The sequence below is a fragment of the Daphnia pulicaria genome, chromosome 6, assembly GCF_021234035.1.
Source record: "Daphnia pulicaria isolate SC F1-1A chromosome 6, SC_F0-13Bv2, whole genome shotgun sequence".
In the NCBI taxonomy this organism is placed as follows: Eukaryota; Metazoa; Arthropoda; class Branchiopoda; order Diplostraca; family Daphniidae; genus Daphnia; species Daphnia pulicaria.
This window is the reverse complement of record NC_060918.1, coordinates 896,330-915,284: the sequence shown is the minus strand read 5'-3', so window position 1 is coordinate 915,284 and position 18,955 is coordinate 896,330. Positions and strand designations below refer to the sequence as shown.

At 39.9% G+C, this 18,955-nt stretch overlaps 5 protein-coding genes and 3 long non-coding RNA genes across 14 annotated transcripts in view; 6 read left to right on the top strand and 2 right to left on the bottom strand.

Annotated features, from left to right (window-relative positions):
* LOC124343657 (F-box-like/WD repeat-containing protein TBL1XR1) overlaps positions 1 to 18,955 on the top strand; it is a 393,640-nt gene that overhangs the window by 333,205 nt on the left and 41,480 nt on the right. The window lies entirely within an intron of this gene.
* On the top strand, positions 149 to 2,593 carry LOC124343679 (dipeptidase 1-like). The gene is made up of 9 exons (XM_046797104.1): positions 149 to 815; positions 880 to 1,033; positions 1,111 to 1,243; positions 1,303 to 1,453; positions 1,517 to 1,586; positions 1,651 to 1,912; positions 1,978 to 2,053; positions 2,125 to 2,260; positions 2,329 to 2,593. Exons 1-9 carry the CDS (start codon positions 670 to 672, stop codon positions 2,455 to 2,457), a joined length of 1,257 nt encoding a protein of 418 aa, XP_046653060.1. The 5' UTR covers positions 149 to 669; the 3' UTR covers positions 2,458 to 2,593.
* LOC124343694 (protein cueball-like) lies at positions 3,212 to 7,574 on the top strand. Of its 5 annotated transcripts, none has more exons than XM_046797129.1 (6): positions 3,212 to 3,569; positions 3,639 to 3,822; positions 3,957 to 4,178; positions 4,246 to 4,450; positions 4,523 to 4,778; positions 7,065 to 7,574. In XM_046797129.1, exons 2-6 carry the CDS (start codon positions 3,753 to 3,755, stop codon positions 7,473 to 7,475), a joined length of 1,164 nt encoding a protein of 387 aa, XP_046653085.1. In that variant the 5' UTR covers positions 3,212 to 3,569; positions 3,639 to 3,752; the 3' UTR covers positions 7,476 to 7,574. The 5 variants fall into 5 exon arrangements, with proteins under 5 accessions (XP_046653085.1, XP_046653087.1, XP_046653086.1 ...); XM_046797131.1 differs by lacking the exon at positions 7,065 to 7,574 and adding an exon at positions 4,851 to 5,413 and having other exon boundaries at positions 3,226 to 3,569; XM_046797130.1 differs by lacking the exon at positions 3,212 to 3,569 and having other exon boundaries at positions 3,598 to 3,822.
* On the top strand, positions 8,112 to 10,609 carry LOC124343655 (protein cueball-like). The gene is made up of 7 exons (XM_046797070.1): positions 8,112 to 8,498; positions 8,603 to 8,824; positions 8,893 to 9,097; positions 9,202 to 9,457; positions 9,527 to 9,855; positions 9,927 to 10,236; positions 10,300 to 10,609. Exons 1-7 carry the CDS (start codon positions 8,429 to 8,431, stop codon positions 10,393 to 10,395), a joined length of 1,488 nt encoding a protein of 495 aa, XP_046653026.1. The 5' UTR covers positions 8,112 to 8,428; the 3' UTR covers positions 10,396 to 10,609.
* Positions 10,979 to 13,201, top strand: LOC124343669 (dipeptidase 1-like). Its single transcript, XM_046797090.1, has 9 exons — positions 10,979 to 11,287; positions 11,358 to 11,511; positions 11,593 to 11,725; positions 11,800 to 11,950; positions 12,014 to 12,083; positions 12,164 to 12,428; positions 12,500 to 12,575; positions 12,644 to 12,779; positions 12,842 to 13,201. Exons 1-9 carry the CDS (start codon positions 11,142 to 11,144, stop codon positions 13,061 to 13,063), a joined length of 1,353 nt encoding a protein of 450 aa, XP_046653046.1. The 5' UTR covers positions 10,979 to 11,141; the 3' UTR covers positions 13,064 to 13,201.
* LOC124343879 lies at positions 13,314 to 15,548 on the top strand. The gene is made up of 5 exons (XR_006919395.1): positions 13,314 to 13,624; positions 13,718 to 13,891; positions 13,977 to 14,119; positions 14,239 to 14,544; positions 15,379 to 15,548. It is a non-coding gene; the product is annotated as an uncharacterized LOC124343879 (long non-coding RNA).
* On the bottom strand, positions 16,204 to 17,223 carry LOC124343918. Its single transcript, XR_006919443.1, has 2 exons — positions 17,146 to 17,223; positions 16,204 to 17,044 (listed from the first exon to the last, which is right to left on the bottom strand). It is a non-coding gene; the product is annotated as an uncharacterized LOC124343918 (long non-coding RNA).
* LOC124343861 lies at positions 17,252 to 18,876 on the bottom strand. 2 transcript variants are annotated; one of them, XR_006919371.1, is made up of 5 exons: positions 18,783 to 18,876; positions 18,360 to 18,486; positions 17,882 to 17,979; positions 17,515 to 17,778; positions 17,252 to 17,346 (listed from the first exon to the last, which is right to left on the bottom strand). It is a non-coding gene; the product is annotated as an uncharacterized LOC124343861 (long non-coding RNA). The 2 variants fall into 2 exon arrangements; XR_006919370.1 differs by lacking the exon at positions 17,252 to 17,346 and having other exon boundaries at positions 17,459 to 17,778.

Here is an 18,955-nt window from a genome sequence, read left to right as displayed (position 1 = left end):
TGCATATCGATGTACTCGTCCTTTGTTGGTATGCAAAAGAAAGGGACACGTCTGAAGGTCAAAATGTCTTGTTTCGAAGTTAATCTTGTTTGTAATGTTTGATCTTGTCTCTATTTTCAATTTTTTCATCAACCATCCCCTAGTTTCGAGAAAGAAAATGGAAAACTGTCAGCCGCCATCATGGATTTCCATTTCGCGCGTTTTCAAAATAAGGAAGTTGAGTTTAGGGGGAGAGAGAGAAATTGGATTATTTTAGATTCGTTCTCTTCCTTTCCCAAATCTGCATATTTTTATCTGATATTTAAATTTTAATTGAAAACTACCCCTGTTATTAACATATTAGATGCTCTTCTCAACTAGTTGTTAATGATAGTTCTACTGATTCACTTGTAACTCTAATTTTCAGCACACACCAATAGGCTACATTTTATTTGAGAGGTAATTTGAGTACATTATCAAATGTCGAGACGCTTTTGTTTACACTTGATTTTATAATCGTGTATCAAGGATAAAACAAAAGCGATTGAATATAGCACTTTTGACACAGTCTATCAAAACACACGTAATCTTGTTTTGAATATCAGACGCGTTATATTGACAGGATATGCGAAAGATAGCCTGGGAATTTCCATAACGAATCATTTGAGTTCTAGACGGTCGACTACTAAGATGAAGCTAATTTTCGTTCACCTCGTCATCCTGTTGGCGGCGGAGCAGATCCGCAGCTCTCCCACTCGTCGTTTAGAGCAGTTTGCATTCGAAAAGTATATGACCAGGGCAAGAGCTGTCCTGGATCGAGTTCCTCTTATTGATGGGTAAATAAAATAATTAAATTTATTTGGTTGTGCAATCTATTTAATGTTTTTCTCGCAATGAAAGGCACAATGATTTCCCAATGACCCTGCGCGACTTAGCCAGAAACCAGGTAGGAGACTTGGACATTTCTGATTTGACAACAGTGGAGCCATGGGCCAGTTCTTCCTCGTCGCATACAGACATCAACCGATTGCGCACGGGCAAAGTTGGAGCTCAGGTGATTTTGCCAGCAACGGTGTTTCACAATCTCATTTGTTGATAATGTCCATTGTGATTTCTTTATCACATTTTCAGTTTTGGTCGGCTTATGTTGGTTGCACTACCCAATACAAAGACGCCATCTCCAAGACATGGGAACAGATTGACGTTGTGCATCGAATGGTGGAGGCCAATCCAGCTACTTTCGAGTTCGTCACATCCGCACAAGGTCCGCACTTGCTAGTTTAGAAAGTTTGAAACGTGAAAATCGATTTTTTATCATTACAGGGATCGAGGATGCTTTCAGCCAAGGAAAAATCGGAAGTCTCATCGGAGTGGAAGGTGGACATTCCATCGACAGCTCGTTGGCCGTTCTTCGCATGATGTACGACATGGGTGTTCGCTACATGACCATGACCCATTCGTGCGCTACTCCTTGGTAATGGGTGAAATTTATCTGTTTATAAAACATTGAAAATAATATTAAAATCTCTTGATTTAGGGCGGATAATTCGCAAGTGGACAACCCAGGAGGCGTGGCCGTTCATGATGGCCTAACTCCGTTTGGAAAGGTACGCAGATTCGTAGTAAAAACAAACTCAAAATGGAATTATTGACTTGTAATTGACTCAGCAGACTGTGGTTGCGGAAATGAATCGATTGGGAATGCTGATTGATTTGTCTCACGTTTCACGCAAAACGATGAGAGACGCACTAGAAACAAGCACTGCTCCCGTCATTTTCTCCCATTCATCAGCGTACGCATTGTGCACCAACACGCGCAATGTACCCGACGATATTTTGCAATTGGTGGCTCAAAACGGAGGCGTCGTCATGGTCAACTTTTTCCCGAGTTTCGTCACCTGCAGTTCCACGGCAACAGTTCAAGACGTCGCCAGTATAAACCCGTTTAATCATTATAAGTTTTATTTAGTTAATGAAATAATAATTATACAACTTTAGACCACATGGATCATATTCGAAACGTTGCGGGAGTTGATCACATTGGTATCGGAGCTGATTACAATGGCATAACTGAGTAAAGCTCCAACCTTTAAAAAAGTGTTTACATGTATAATCAATCACAGGTAACCTTTAAACTGTTTACAGGGTACCAGAAGGATTGAAAGATGTGTCCGAGTACCCGAATTTGTTTGCTGAGCTTCTTGCTCGCGGCTGGGCAGAAGCTGACCTGGAGAAAATTGCTGGGCTCAACTTGTTGCGAGTTCTCAGAGGAGCGGAAGCGGTAGGACCTTTACTCCGCTTTTAAAATAGATCCTTTCTTATCTAGTGTCTCTTTTATTTCTTCTATAGGTGCGTGATCAGATGGCTGCTGACGGAGTAAAGCCGTTTGACGAATGGATCCCGCCAACTGATTTGCCCGCCGAGTCCCTTCCCTGTAGTACCGGCCAGGTCAAGTCAGTAAAGTTGACGACCGAATGAAACGTTTCTACATAGTACCATTACAATAGAAAATGATTTCCCTCCTGTTTTCACATTGGTTCCTTGAAAATTGTCGGGTAATGATTTTTCTAGTTTTCATTCCTCATTGGAATTTTAATATACAGTTAATTGCAGACATTGCAGTTGTACTATTTTGCTGATTATTTAGTTGGCTTTCTGCTAGACAGAAATGTTTATAGCATATTAATTCGTATTTAACTTTTAGACTCCTTAACACATCCAATTGCGTGTAAATAGTAGGTTCTCTGCTGTTTAGACGGAGGAGCAGATTCGGCAAGTGTTGTCATATGTTTAATCTACTATACTATTTATTTTTATTAAAAAATGTTAACCTCGTTTTTTCAAACTGAACCGTACATGGTTACACAACAGACCGTAATACGGCTGTACTCTTCTGACTATTTGGGTGTGTAGAGCAAAGTTGGATTCCAGATTGCGTCGAACTAAACACGAGCTCTCGGTTCCATAGTCTATGGAAGTCAGATTACCAGTTTATTTTGTTTGTGTTCAGTCACCTACTTTTTCAAAAAGTTTTGGCCAGCCGACCTTAGGCACCATATAACTCAATGTAATGGGAAACTATCGATTGAATGGCGGGGGGGGGGGTACGCCTATAATCCGATTATTTCTTAGTGCGTCGTTCAAGTTGATAACGTTTGTTGCTATACTGTAGGTCAGTTAATATCACAAGTTTCTGTGCAATAAATAATTTAATTTGTCTATCTTTTACCAGGATCAGTCATACAAATAAAGTGAAAACTGTATTTAACTTGAAAATCGGGTTAAATCGTCTATTGCGACGGACGCAAACCGATGGGAAGGACGTAAGTCTATCACGCTTGTATTTAAAATTTCGTAATCAATCTCTTTTGCGTGTTTACAAACACACGGATGTGATGGGTGACACCAGATTACATGTTCCTATACACTGTCCTCTGGGTTCAGCAAACCACAACTGCGACTACTACGACTGAGGTTTAGCTGGCCATTTGACTGCGCGGGGTCGACGATTTCTTACATAACCATCTCGGGTCAAAACTATCCAGCGCTATCCAGCTCATCACTACGTCGTTTCTTCGGCAGCCTGCGCAGTAAGCCTAACCTATATATACAAGAGCTCAGATTGGTCAGATTACTTGAATGAAAAGCAACACATGTAGGTTTTAAAAAAGCCACTCAGCCCACAGTCTCCATCAGTACGAAAGAAGAGAAAGTCGTCACCCCAAAATCATCATTCTATTATTCCGTTGCGCTGAGAAGAAATTCTTAAAAGAATGCTATTGAAAATCCATTTAATTTTAATTGTTTTCACGGCTGGGACTTTTGGCAGCGTCCAGCACAACAGTAAGTTTATTTTCAATTATTACAATGGTCTTAAATTGATAACTTTATCTGGACTTTGGCTAGCGTTCATGAAATAGCTTATTTTGCAACATTTTTAAAATTAGCTACTAAATTAATGTCGCCATATTTTGTAGATCTCATCATTGCTGTCGGTGATGAGCTCGAATTTCTCACCGATGGAAATGCGTATCGAACGCTGACCCTTAATTCTTACAACGCAACAAAGTTATCGTCCCTCGCTTACGATGCCACAACACGGAAACTCTTTTTCTCCGACCAGCGCCATCACTACGGTCACATCTTCAGCGTCAGTCTCGACAATGAATCCCATCGTCCCGTCGAAGATATCGTAGAAAGTAATTGGATACTTCAATTCATTATCAATTTTATTCTTTAACCTTAACATTTGTTATCGTGTGACAGAAAACAATAATGAAACTGTCGAGAGCTTGGCTTATGATCCTGTGAACAAAATGCTGCTATGGACAGACGGATTGAATCGAGCCATCCGTCGGGTGCAGATTGATAACGACCCCATTCACATTGAAGAGAAGGACGGAATTGAGATCGTCCACTTTTTGGAAAATGACGCTAAACCGCGGGGATTGGTTTCCGATCCCTGTACAAGGTTCAACCAACAAATTTATCTAAAAATTGATAACGACCAAATCTCATAGCGGCTTATATCATTTTCATTTAGGATGCTGTATTGGACAAACGTTCATGATTCTAATCCAACTATTGAGCGTTCGTTTCTCAACGGAAGTCACCGTGAAATCGTTCTTCATTCCGACTTGTTACTGCCCAATGCCTTTGACCTCGATATTATGGAGCAGATGCTCTACTGGGCTGAAGACCTTCACAACGGCTACTTCCGAATCGAAAGAAGCTACGTGAATGGAACCGGAAGGCAAGAATTTTACCGTGGAATGGGCAGTTTTATCGTCAGTCTCACGGTAGTACAGTTAAAATTCATCTCTTCTAGTCCATCCAGTCAATGATTTATAATAATCTTATTCACGATGAAGGTGGGCGAGGACTATGTTTACTGGACTGATTACAGTCACAAGAAACTCTGGTCGCTACGAAAGGACGGATCTTCAGAGAAACCCATTATCCTTCGAACATTCCGGTATCCGGCGACGGGTGTGGTGGTTTTTCGCCACCAGCCTCTTGACTGCAGCCTGGTGAAAATTCACCATCAGGCATACAGAGCGGATGGAGAGACATTAACCATCATTTTCTCGACTATTACCCTTCTCATGGTACTGGCAATGGCTGCCGTTTTAGTTATCCGATTGAAAGACAATAGGCGACCGTTGGTGCTGTCCAAGAAAAACGAGGGCACTTTCGCCTTCCAGAATTTAGAAAATGGCAGCAGCAATAATAATGTGTACACAGCATGTGAAAGAGCGATATGATATGGCAGAATAATCCAGTATTCTTCATATTCTAAGTATATTTTTTTCGTTTTTTTATCATCATCTTATTTTGTACAAAACCTTGTTGTACTACTTTCTCTAAACGTAACCTATTAACTATCACATGACGAAATTTTTGTATCTTTTTATAGAATAATTTGTCGACTATTTTTGTTTTGTTTAATTATTTGAATTTCAAACACAGTTGGGGATTATTCCCTTTCGTGAAGTCGCGCCAAGTTTGAACTAGTTCACGGAAATTATTGTCTCATTTGATACAGTTGTCAATCAGCCCTGTTGAACACGAAATGATTCAAATTCTTGAAAGGTTACTGACTACCTAGCTATCAGCGGTTGTTTGAGCATCAAGCGCATTATTTCGTGATACTGGAATACTGTGTATATGCAGTTAAAGGTATGTAGCGCTTTGAGCGACTTGAAAGAAACCGCCCAAGAGAAATATACCCAGAACAAAACAAAAGTAATATGTAAGTCAAATCAAAGTTGCGGCTGATTTCACTAGTAGCCGGCTCTTTGATTATGGAGGCCACGGCATGAATTTACATATAATTGGTCGTGACTACCGCGGGTGTTCAAACCGGAGGCAAGAAGGGGGGTGCACGGAACGGGTCCACTTCAAATTGTTTGTTTTTTTGTCTTCACTTCATCTAGAGCAGTCGCAAGAGTGAGCGGTGAGAAATCCAACAGAGGTAATAAACTATTCCATCGAATGAAGAGCGAGTTAAAACATCCTAGTGCTGCTGGTTAAAAACTTTTGCAATTGTAAATTTTATTTCTCACATTGCAAAAATGCAATTGGAAGTTTATTATTTTATTGTGTTAGCTTTTACGGTGGTGACCGTACGCAGTATCACACAAAATGGTAATAATTATTTTATCTCCTTGTTGACGACGTAATTAACAATTTTCTTTATGCAGATCTCATAATTTCCGATGGTGATCAACTCCAATTTCTCATCAACGGAAGGGAATCCCGAACACTGACGTTGGATTCCTACAATGCGTCAAAGTTGTCCGCTCTCGCTTACGATCCTGCAACAAAGAAATTATTTTTCTCCGACCTGCGCCATATTCATGGGCACATCTTTAGCGTCAATCTTGACGAAGAGTCCCCTCATCTTGTTAAAGATATTGTTGAAAGTAATTTACCTTTTATTATTTATAAGGAAACGCTTGTTGCAATTGTAGATTTTTAAAATTTTGCTCAACAGAAAATTCTAACGAAACGGTCGAGAGTTTGACGTACGATCCTGTGGACAAAATGTTGTTTTGGGTCGACGGATTCAACCGATCCATCCGTCGAATCCGGATTGACCATGACAATGATCCCTCGGACGAAAAGGCTGGCGTTGAGATAGTTCATTTTCTGAACGACGAAGATAAACCACAGGGAATAGTCTCCGATCCTTGCACAAGGTAAAAATTTAATCATACTAACATTTTCGCGGTTATTTATGCTACCTCTTTCTATTTATAGAATGTTGTACTGGACAAACATTTACAATTCGGGCCCCGTTGTTGAGCGTTCATTTCTCAATGGAAGCCAACGCGAAATCCTGATTGAAACCGACTTGTTACGGCCGATTTTGTTAGCGCTCGACGTGATGGAGCAGAGACTGTACTGGGCCGAGAGTCTCCGCAATGGATACTTCCATATTATGCGAAGCTTCGTGAACGGATCGGAAAGGGAGACAATTTATCGCGGACTCGGTCAAATAGTCATCAGTCTCACGGTACGACCGTTATAACCGTATAACCAGATTACATAATTCCTGCTTGATCATAATTATCATTAAAAAGGTGGGCGATGACTTCGTGTACTGGAGTGATTACAATCACAAGAAGATTTGGTGTCTGCGGAAGGACGGGTCATCGAGGAGTCCCTTATCTCTTGGAACTTTTCGCAATCCTGCGTTGGGTCTGGTGGTGATTCACCATCAACCTGTCAACTGCACTATGCTGTCGGAGGATGGTCAAGCCGAAAAATCTTTCGCTGAAAAATCAGAAATAATTACAATTGCTGTTTGTTTGACCGGCACTTGTCTCATTTTAATGGGGATTGTGGCCGCCCTTATCTTTCGAGTGTGGAAGTCAATGGGTTGTCAGCGATTGGCATTCGTTTCCAACAAGAACGAGGATGATACTTTCCCATTTCATTATTTCGACGACTATAGTAATTCTTATGCAATGGTTGAGAAGGCAACGCCGTAGTGCATTGAAATTTCATCCCAAGTCAAATTGTTTTTTTCTCATTGGCTACTAAAATTAAATTATCTATGACATTGTTTTCAAATAAAGTTTTAAGATTAGCGTTTTACTTGTAACCTCGTTCTGTCTAAGATTTCTAATCATCCTGTACCGGAAGAAGTTCCAGTTCATTAATTAAAAATACAAATGAAGGACCAGTCTGGAAGATACCGTACACTTGACAAAACCGACCAGTTTATTAAATAACATACGTAGCTTTCGTTCGAAGGAATTTGGGGAATATTTGCCATTGTAAAATGAGCTCATTCATCATTCACTTTTACAAAGGGGAAAACCCGCTGTGAAAAGAAACAGCCGCACACATCTGCACTAAGTTTATAAAAAGTCAGATATCACAGGAGTTGATAACAAAATCACGTGAACTCAATTCTGGTAATTACCCATTTGAAAAACAATTTTTGACTTTCCCACAGTTGAGTTGAAAGTTTCGTCAGTCTTATAGCGGTAAAACCGCCGAAAGGTCTGCTGCACAGGTGTCGCAATATAAAGTAAAGTTGCATCACCTTCTTTTTCTGCAGCATATAAATAGAGCAACGCTGCTTTTTAGAATGAACTTTGCCGAGCGACGTTAGACTAAGGTAGTCGCACGCAAAAGTGCAGTCTATACAAATCAAGCTTTCACTGACCGGCTTTCGCGAATTATTCGACCGCGAGATCAATGAACGGGTTTTTTTTGCGCAATCGGTCGTGACAGAAAAATTTTCTGCTATTGCAGTTCAATCGTGCGCAACGACAACACAAGTAACTACCTAGTAGACGGGCTTTTGTTCTCGAACGATTTAGAGCACTAAAAACAGTGACACGAGACGATTAAACAATCGTCATCATCTCTTGATCAGTGCAGCAACGTTTCACGCAGCTGAATTAGTTGGATTTAGTTTCTTGGTTCGCAAAGAATGAAGTTTGGACGTCTACTCATTTTCGTGGCTTTAAAGCTTGCGGCCGTTCTTAGTGTTAAACAAGATGGTAAGTGCTGGCTTTCGATTAAATCTGAATAAATTCAATTCAAATAATTCCCACAAAGCTACTTATATCTTGAGGTGTGAATCATAATTTTGTATTATTTACAGATCTGATTATCGCTGTCGGCGATAAACTAGAGTTTCTCAAAGATGGAAGCACATACCAAACACTGGCGCTGGATTCCTACAATGCGTCAAAATTTTCGGCCCTCGCTTACGATGCCACGACACAAAAACTCTTTTTCTCCGACATCCGACATCGTCATGGTCACATATTCAGTGTCAGCCTCGATAGTGAATCTCGCCGTAATGTTGAAGACATCGTAGAAAGTAATTCAATAAGTATGCTATTCTATGGACGATAAGTAGTGTTTAATGTTGAAGTTTTAAATTCATAGAAAAGAGTAACGAAACTGTTGAGAGCCTGACGTATGATCCAGTGGATAATGTTTTGCTGTGGACTGATGGATTAAATAAATCCATTCGTCGTATCCGGATTGACCATGACCGAGTTCACTCAGATGAAAAGGCCGGTGTTGAGGTAGTCCACTTTTTGGAATACGATGCTAAACCACGTGGGTTGGTTTCTGATCCCTGCACGAGGTAAGAAATCATTTTCATTTCAACAATACTGATAGCTGGCAGCATAGTAGTTAGTTCGCAAAGGCATCAGTAGTACTTCTGACATTTTGATCTCGTTACTTTAGAATGATGTACTGGACAAACATTCACAATTCTCATCCATCTATTGAACGTTCGTTTCTCAACGGAAGTCACCGTGAAATTGTTGTCAAAACCGAATTGTTACTGCCAAATTCTCTAGATCTAGACGTGATGGAACAGAGACTGTACTGGGCTGAGAGTTTGCCTAATGGATATTTCCATATTGAAAGAAGTTTCGTGAACGGAACGGGAAGACACGAAATCTATCGGGGTACCGGGCAATTTGTCGTCAACCTCGCGGTAGGCTAAACTAACAAATATATCATATTTTTCTCTTATAGTCGATTAACCATTATTTTAATTATTAAGGTGGGGGTTGACTATGTTTACTGGAGCGATTACGATCATAAGAAACTCTGGTTTCTCAGAAAAGACGGATCATCAAAGCGACCCTTAAGTCTGGGAACATTTCGTAATCCTGTCATGAGTGTAGTGCTATTTCGTCGTCAACCAATAGATTGCTGTCTGGTTTCCTCATCAGAAACTTGTCAGCCAACAAAAGAAGTTATCGTTAAGAGCCAGCCTGAGGTAATTCTAGAATCGACGTCATCCAGACCCGACGATGTTGATATTTGTACAGGTTTTTGCTATCACAACGGTGATTGTACTATTCTCTTGAATTCCGTTTTGCGCTGCAGGTAATGATCATAATCATTCGAACAGGTTTAACAAATTTTTACAAAATTGTAGCACATCTCTCGTTTGTTAGTTGCCCAGTTGGATTCAGTGGCGATCAGTGTGAATTACTCGATGGTCAATCAGATGCGTGGTCATATGATGACCCAGAAGTAGAAGAAATGGACAGAGAAAATGAGACAATGACTCTTGATCAGATGTCATCGTCATTTGAAACGATAGCTAAAACATGCATACCCATCACTTGCTTCGTTTTAATAGCAATTGTTGCCATCGTCAAACTCCGATTATTCGCTACCATTTTCGAGTTTCTGCGAAGAGATAAGGACGACAATGCTGCGGTCGTACAAAATATGGAAAATTGCTACAAAATGTGTGAAAGGGTAATGCATTCGCTTTCTGGAGGTTTGTTAAGCAATTAAATTGTTATGCGTTTTAATTTTTAGCCGTTTCCGCAACTTCAAGCCGTAAACGCTCCGATGCCGGACAATAATTGGAAACAAAGTGGTGACCGTGCTACCTTAATTGAGAACGAATTTTGAAATGAGAGAAGAGCTCTCAATGCAAATTGTACATATTTATTGGGTCGGTGAATTATTTAAACTGTTTATGCCGTACATTACGGTATAATTTGTGTACTAGTGCTGTAAATGACGCACTCAATAATGACGTCTATTCGCGTCTATTGATTATGTAATTCCCCTTTTGAAAAATGTAAATCAAATAATTTTTTTAATTTTATGACTTCTTTGCAGACACGTTTCATTTTCTTTTGATTCAATTGTTGAAGACAAGCAATCATCATACAATGCCAATTTACCATACAAAGCGTTTGGCTTGCAACACTTTTGAAACATACGATAGGCCTAGTAATCGATTATTTACTCGGCATTCCTTGCTCACAAGGTTTTAATTTTAAGTCGACAAAGATCCTGTTGTGTGCACTGTTTACTATTAGAACTACACAGTTATTTTTATCTTTTGTTCAATAAATGCGGATCAGACGTTATTTACGAGCGAGATCAAGGCATCCGAATCTGTAATTTGATCAACGACTTGCTTACAACGTAACATTTCAGTTTCAGGGTTATAAAAAAATATTACAGAGTCATTCTTCGTCTTCGTATACTGCCAGATTAAGTTGTTTTCGAGTGCTGATTGTGTGTAAATTACCGACAAAAATGTTGCAGATGTAACACGCTTCCAAATCATTCTGGAGATTTTGCTTGCAAGTGACGGACGGAATAAAATACCAGTAGAGACAAATTCACGTTTGAAGGTATACGAAATGAAACTGAGTTTAATTGTTTTATCACTTCTGTTGGTTGCGGAGGGGATCCACAGCTCTCGCTACAGACGCTTCGATCCGGCTACCAAAGAGAATTATTTAAAACAAGCTAGAGGTGTTCTGGAACGAGTTCCGCTTATTGATGGGTAAGGATGAAACGATTGATTAAATTTAAAGTGTGTACAAGTTTCTCATTTTATTTTAAATTGATTGCAGTCACAATGATTTTCCGTGGACTCTGCGTAATTACGCCAAAAATCAAATCGCAGCCTTGAATATAACTGACTTGACCAAATTGGAGCCATGGGCCAGTTCTCCGTCGTCTCATACAGACATCAACAGACTGCGCCAGGGTCAGGTCGGAGCTCAGGTATAATGTTGGCAACCCGAAATTATTAATCTCAATTGAAGTTGAAGCAAGTACGTTATTTTGTATGTACACCATCAATAGTTTTGGGTGGCCTATGTGGACTGTAAGACTCAATACAAGGACGCCCTCGCCAAGACATGGGAGCAGATTGACGTCATACATCGATTGGTGGAAGCCAATCCCAGTACTTTCGAATTTGTTACATCAGCAAAAGGTTCCACTTTGACGATAATTTTTCTTAACGCTAGCTAAAGGATAGTTTTGACTTCATTTTTTTTTACATTTCAGGGATCGAGGACGCTTTTAGCCGGGGGAAAATTGGCAGCCTCGTAGGAGTGGAAGGTGGCCATTCCATCGACAGCTCATTGGGCATACTCCGTATGATGTATGACATGGGTGTGCGCTACATGACATTGACCCATGCTTGTCCTACTCCTTGGTAACAATCTGCTCTCAATTTAAGTTTGTTGCGCCATTCTAATCTGATGTTTATTTGCTGCAGGGCGGATAACTCCCAACTGGATAACCCTGGTGGAGTGCCAGTCAATGATGGCCTCTCTTCTTTTGGCAAGGTATACCTACCAATATGACCCAACTTAATGTTATTTGGAAAAACAAAAGATTTATCGGAACGAATTTTTTCGCTTTCAAGTTGGTCATAAAGGAAATGAATCGATTGGGAATGCTGATTGATTTATCGCACGTTTCACGCAAAACGATGAGAGACGCACTGGAAACTAGCACAGCTCCCGTCATTTTCTCTCACTCGTCGGCGTACGCATTGTGCAACAACACGCGCAATGTACCCGATGACATTCTCAAGTTGGTGGCTCAAAAGGGTGGCGTAGTCATGGTCAACTTTTATTCGGACTTCGTGACTTGCAGTATTTCTCCAGCAACTCTTCAACATGTTGCAAGTATGTAAACTTGTTTTTAAAAGATAGTATAAACTGGTTCCTTATTGTAACTGATACTGTTTTATTATTAGATCACATGGATCATATCCGAAAAGTTGCGGGAGTTGATAACATCGGGATCGGAGCCGACTACAACGGTGTCTCAAGGTAAGAATTTTAAAACTTAACGTTATGCTATAACCTTTGATTATCTTGTAATATTAAAATACTGATAGGGTGCCAGAAGGATTGGATGACGTTTCGAAATATCCGGACTTGTTTGCTGAGTTACTTGCTCGCGGTTGGTCAGAAAGCGACCTGGAAAAAGTTGCCGGATGGAACTTGCTGCGTGTCTTTAAAGGCACAGAAGCGGTTGGATAATTATTTTATTTTTTACAGTTATTCTTTATTAATTCTCATTTTCATGTGTGCAGGTGCGAGATCAGATGGCAGCCGATGGTGTGAAGCCTTTCGACAATTGGATTCCGCAGACGGACCTGCCCGTCGAGTCTCTTCCGTGTAGCACCGGCGATTACAGCAACAACACATACACTTACCCTAACAATAATGCTGGGCGAACTGAATTTTCTTTTCTCTCCTTTTCCTGTCTCTCTTTAGTTTTTTACTCTTCAACTTTATTTATCGGTTATCTTTAATTTGCCTATGAATAATTTGCAAGAGCCTAAGCAAATCTTTATATCTTCCATCCTTCCAGTTAGATTTTTAGGATTGTATCACTTGACTATGGAATATGGAATAGTCATGATTTCATTAAACTTCCTTAACAAACTTTACACCTTCTTTCAGTGTGGTGTCTGGTGTGGCGGAAATATCCACTTTTGGATTTGGCCATGGGCATGGAGAGATGGTTTCCAGTCTCCATGTTAAATTTCCCATAAGGGGTTGTCCGCTTTTTTTACTAAAAGGTCTCTGTCCATATGCCGCGAGAGCCTAGATCGCGCCACCGTCGGAGAGACCTCCCTATTCCTCCATGTAAAAGTCGTTACTCGTTAGTAACAAAGTAGCTTCCCGTCGAAGGACGAACGTCTCGTCTGCCTGAAGCACTGGCATCATCTAGCGGTTGTTTTTAACGATTCAGAGAATTTCCCAGTGTGCCGCTAGATGGTGGAAAATGGCGAAATGTGTGAACGAGTTATGTCATCTTCTGTATTCGAATTTTCATGTTTTACTGCCCAAAATCAACCAATTATTTACATGTAAGCTTATTTTGATTTTTATAACTACATAGTAGCAAATTTTCTATCAGTCACTGTGTACTCGACTAATTGGTACTGCACTTGGAATTGTAGAAAATGTACCTGCCGTCTAGTCATCAGATTAATTTGGACCCCATTGTAGGAACAAATTGCTCAACACTTTCTGTAACTCACACTCTCAGCTTCATCTACATCATCCTCTAACATTTTAGACAAAACTTCTAGCTGTTTTTCCCAAAATTTGTGGCATTGGATATATGGTTACAGGTAAGCATAACCTTCCGATTTTACTACCTCATCATCCATCAATGCAATAAAATAATCTCAAAATCCACGCCCCTTTTATTAACAGGTTCATTCTTGCCTGAAAGATGTTTACACCTTTCAACACTTTTGGTGGGATTGTTGCGTCATGAAATTGTATTGCTGCCATTCCGTGCATCTCCCACTTCATAGCTACAAGAAACGAGTAATAGGAACCTACAACAGATTGAGGTAAAGGTGTGCTTCTATGTTCTCGCTTTATCATGTAATTAACTTTGGATTCCATCTTGGCGGTGGGTATTTATGGGCCTCACTGCAATGTTAAAACCTTTTTCTGTTCTTTGCTTTAGGAATTTATAGGTTATGTGTTATGCCATTGGATCCATCGGATTTCGCGAGTCCAGCCGCCGATGTTAATCTACAACACAGTTTCTTTATTGGAATTGTGTGGTCTGGCACAGAGATCCTTGATGCTGGCCTTTGTCCATTACAGAAGAGTGACTTCTACCAACTTTCTGCTCCATCCTTATCTTCGCTACCCACACTCAATTCTAGCTTCTCTGCTTATAATGCTGCTAAACAATTTGTCGTACTTCACTGCTGAGTTAGACCAGTCGCTTCCGTCCGCCTGTCACTCTCCACGGAATTATGCCCAGGTACCCGACAATTTAATTATTTTCTTAGATAACTACTAGTAATTAGTAGTAGTAATAATCTATTTGCGTTAAACTCTCTGTCTGTGTAATAATTCCAAAATCAGGCCCTTCTTGCGCGCTAAAGTGTCACTTAGACGTTTCTTTTTTCTAACGCTAGATGGCCTTTCGATCATTTTCAGCTGTCAAAAGAGTCCGTTACAGTTACTTTGCACATCTCTTTAACATTTATCGGCAGCTATTGTGTGAAAATTTTTTAGTGGTAACTGACGATAACTATTCCACCAACAAAGCTCACTTGTAAAATTTTCGATTTTTGCCTTTTTTTTTCACTTCCGGTTTTCTCATTTCAGTCAGTAGTTCAGTAAATATTCATTCGACGCACAAACAAACCACATATTCGTAATCCTCGTTAAATTTGTGGTAAAGTTCATGTTTTTATTTTTACTTACGCGTACTTCCGGTTTTGAGAATTTTCCTGAACTAGTTCAGGGAAATTCTCGATTTTGGCCAAATTTTGGATTTCGTTTAAATGACACTTAATCGACCCCAAATTTCATAGAGATCACGAATATGTGGTTTAATTTGACGACAGCTCATTTGTTAAGGTGCTGTGGTTACTTCCGGTATACTTCCTGAAATTTTTTTTTTTACTAGCAAGTGAGCTTTGTTATGTATGGAGTTCTCAATATTGTCAGGTAGATTTTAAGCAATTTAAAGCGCGCCTTTAAAGTTTTTAGTAAAAAAAAAAACAGACCAATGTACCTATTTGTGCTAATGTGACTATTATGTAACTTTTATTGGCATGTCACTAAAATTTTTGTTGTCTTTATACAGGTAATGCAGATGAGACGGAATTCCGAGACTCGTCATCAACGTGGATCATCGCGACCGGCACCGAGACTCTGACTCGTCATCCACGTGGATCATCGTATTGTTGGTATTATTTCGTTATATGTTAGTTAACCCGTTGTCTGCCACGCCTTTGTTCTCCCCTAGCTCCTTAGCACGGGCCGCGCTGTTCGGTCTCGTGGTTTACATGCCGCGGGGTCGGACAGTCGCACCAGCCCCAGATTCGCCGAAAGGCCCTGTTAGGCAATGCACCATAGGGACTTCCCTCTTGTTGATACGGTGATGGATTCTAGAGGTTGTGCATTCCATCTTCTCCTGTCACCGTGTCAGCCCGGACTTGTCAGCAATGGCAAGTCCCACCTTGGTCATGGATCCTTCTGACGTGGCGCGTAGAGTAGTAGAGTACAACCTACGGGTTGTATGGCGTGGCAGCCAACGGGTTAACTTAAGTGTATGTGTTAATATGTGAATGTATGTGACTGTAAAATGTGGTGGAATTGTGGGTGGAGGTCATAAAGCAATTCCTTACTTAAGTTTTGTGATTGCTGTATCTTATAATATGTTACAAAATAATGTTTAGCAGTTGTATCAATATATTTGTAACTCCAAAGTTTAACATTAGTTTAGCCAAGTCACTTGTCATTTCCAGACTTTAAACTGAGCTGAAAGACTAAAGACTATCTGCAAACCATTATTAAGCCAATTTGAGTATAAATAGAGTTATTAACTTTAAGATATTAGAGTTAACACTTAACAGTACGTTTCTTTGGTAAAGGGCTTGAAGGTGTAAACAGAAGTTCTAGAAGATAATTTACCATTAAAAAGTTTATTTTCTCATTTAAGATCAACAACGATTCCCAGTGACTTGTAACCAATAAAGTTATGACTGACAAATCTGAACACAAATAAATCAGAAATTTCGGCTCTAGTATTTAAGAGCCTCCTTGTAGTAAACTGAAGAAGCGAAGGTTGTGATGGTGTGAAGGTGCCTTAATGGTGTAGTACCTCGGGGCAGTGGAATACTTCATAGCTTCGTTACAGTAGGTCGGAGAAGCCTAATATATTATAATACTCAGGTGTCTTGGTGTTGCAGTAAACAGGAGCTTCAGTGTAGTAGCTGAGGGCAGCGTAGATTTCGGTGTAGTAAACTGGAACCTCGGATTAGTAATTCAGATCAACGTAGTTAGATGGAGCAGGAGCAGCCGCTGTGTAGTAAGTAGTACTGCAAATACTCGGCCGCTTCAGTTGTGAGTAAGTAGCTGGGTGCAGAGTAGTATTCAGGGCCTCGGTGTAGTAAGCTGGAGCAGAGTAATACTTGGGAGACTCGGTGTAGTCAGCTGGGAGAGCATACGTAGTCGCGTATCCGGTTCTCTGGTGGTGTAGTGCTTGGGAGCCTCGGTGTAATAGGCTGGAGCAGTGTAGGTTGTGGTGTAATACTCTGGTGTCTCGGTGGTTTAGTACTCGGTGGCCTCGGTGGTGTAGCTGGGATTGCAGTAGTACTTGTGGGCCTCGGTGAGGTAACTGGTTGTTGCGCATGTTTTAGTTAGGCGGTGACGTTGCGGTTTGATAAACCATACTCATGAGACATCGGTACAACTGTGGTCGACCCAGTAATAATCCATAACAAACGGTAGAACGACGCCATAGTTAACTAAACAATAAAACTTAACATTAATGTTCAGTTATAAGTGGCATGTTAATAAATAGAAAAAGTAGAACTGATATAAAACTATGTAAAAACAGAACATTTACCCATGATTGAGAATTGGAAGAATGCAGTTCATGACAAATATTGTGCTGCAGTTGTTGCCGGGTCGGAGATGCTTATTCGACTGATATCCATCCAAGTTTAATCAATCTTAATCATCTCACCCAACGTTGGTAGAGTTCGGTACACCAGTGGTCGACCCGCTATCAACGAAACACCTAACAGTAGCACGACGCCAACACTAACTTAAGATAATTTTAAAATAAATTTTCATTTATAAATGATTTATCAACAATCTAAAAATGTGGAATGATTCAAAACTGAATGTTATAACAGCATATTTACGTATGATTGCGAATTGGTTGCACGATCAAGACTGCAGTTGGTGACGAATATAGCACTTAAGCTGTTACCTTGTTTAGTAAGTGGAGAAGCGTTGGTTGTGGTGTAATACTAGGGGTCTTGGTGTAGTCAGAAGCCTCTCTTTGGTAATAGCTTGGAGCAATGTAAAACTTGGGCAGCATACATGGCTGTGTAACATTCGGCCTTCTTAGTGTTGTTTTGTAGTGAGACGTCGGCGTTGCGGTACGGTATCCGCCATCCCCAGGAGACATTGGTACACCAGTGGTTGACCCATCCATCAACGATTACCAACAGCAGAACGACGCTATAGTTGACTGGACAATAAATAATTTGAATATTACCGTTCACTTAGGGGCATATTTACAAATAATTAAAAAAATTGATTTAACAATCCATATAAACCTAATGAATATTTACCTATGATTATAAATAGGAAAAATGCTGTTGGTGACAAATAGTTTTTATCGGGTCGGAGATACTCACTCGACTGACTCTCGCCTTTCATTTTCACACCACTGCACACCAGACGTCAGACACCACCATTAACAGCAAAGCAAATAACATTGGGTTGACCAATAACATTTTCAAATAAAAAAAAATTATGTTCAATTAAAAAAGTTGCATCCTATATATATATATAATAAGCTGATTTAGATTTTTTCACAAAAGCTATCTTAATTAAAAACTAGTTATTGGATGTTATCTTTATCAAGACTCAATCAATTTCTAGTCAATCAATCAAAAATTTAGGCAAAAGGCTAACCCACTGATTTCTGATTAATACAAACTAACAACTTTTCACAAGAGATGTCATTGTAGCATGAAATAATATCACGTATCTTCATCTTCGACATTAATAATGCTTCCTGGTTTAGCTTATGAGAGAACTATTTACCTTTACAGACTTCCACTTTTCATCTCATTTGTTTTCCAGTATGGTAGAGACCCTCTTTAAGACGCATCTTCATGATAAACTCGGCGATAACGCGCACGTAAATATGAAAGAGTCTAACTCCATAAGGCTGTGAAAAGAAAAACTCATTACTACCGTAACAAAATCATGGGATTTCAATTCAGAAAGTCAGTCTTAGAATTAAAGAGCTAATCAACACTATTACTTGTACTGTTCTTGAGTAATTCTACATGTGACAAAACGTGCATCATGCAGCAAGAGACGAAATTTTAGGAAAATGTACATCATATTCATATCACATAGCAACATGATCAAGTATTCATTGAAAGCCACCAACCTTAAATTCCCCATCCCCATACTACAAGATATTTACATTTGATAACCTTAAATTAAAGCAGGAATTACCTTTTTTGGAAGAAAAATTTCAGAAACAAGTACCCAGCAATGATAACAAGAGTAACCTTCTCTGCAGCGTCTCGGAATAATAAGAATGATAGGTGGTTTTATTTTCGTCTGAAAACAATGGTGACCCCCCCCCCCCCTTCTCCTACATCCCTCTACCAACAGAGGCTGAATAG

Coding starts and splice junctions, on each gene's coding strand:
- LOC124343679 (XM_046797104.1), top strand. CDS start 670: ATGAAGCTAATTTTCGTTCACCTCGTCATCCTGTTGGCGGCGGAGCAG. Junction 2,054..2,124: donor GATTACAATGGCATAACTGA/GTAAAGCTCCAA, acceptor AACTGTTTACAG/GGTACCAGAAGGATTGAAAG. Junction 2,261..2,328: donor TTCTCAGAGGAGCGGAAGCG/GTAGGACCTTTA, acceptor TTTCTTCTATAG/GTGCGTGATCAGATGGCTGC.
- LOC124343694 (XM_046797127.1), top strand. CDS start 6,054: ATGCAATTGGAAGTTTATTATTTTATTGTGTTAGCTTTTACGGTGGTG. Junction 6,127..6,182: donor ACGCAGTATCACACAAAATG/GTAATAATTATT, acceptor TTCTTTATGCAG/ATCTCATAATTTCCGATGGT. Junction 6,998..7,064: donor AAATAGTCATCAGTCTCACG/GTACGACCGTTA, acceptor ATCATTAAAAAG/GTGGGCGATGACTTCGTGTA.
- LOC124343655 (XM_046797070.1), top strand. CDS start 8,429: ATGAAGTTTGGACGTCTACTCATTTTCGTGGCTTTAAAGCTTGCGGCC. Junction 9,856..9,926: donor AATTCCGTTTTGCGCTGCAG/GTAATGATCATA, acceptor CTCGTTTGTTAG/TTGCCCAGTTGGATTCAGTG. Junction 10,237..10,299: donor GCTACAAAATGTGTGAAAGG/GTAATGCATTCG, acceptor TTTAATTTTTAG/CCGTTTCCGCAACTTCAAGC.
- LOC124343669 (XM_046797090.1), top strand. CDS start 11,142: ATGAAACTGAGTTTAATTGTTTTATCACTTCTGTTGGTTGCGGAGGGG. Junction 11,512..11,592: donor AGGGTCAGGTCGGAGCTCAG/GTATAATGTTGG, acceptor CACCATCAATAG/TTTTGGGTGGCCTATGTGGA. Junction 11,726..11,799: donor ATTTGTTACATCAGCAAAAG/GTTCCACTTTGA, acceptor TTTACATTTCAG/GGATCGAGGACGCTTTTAGC.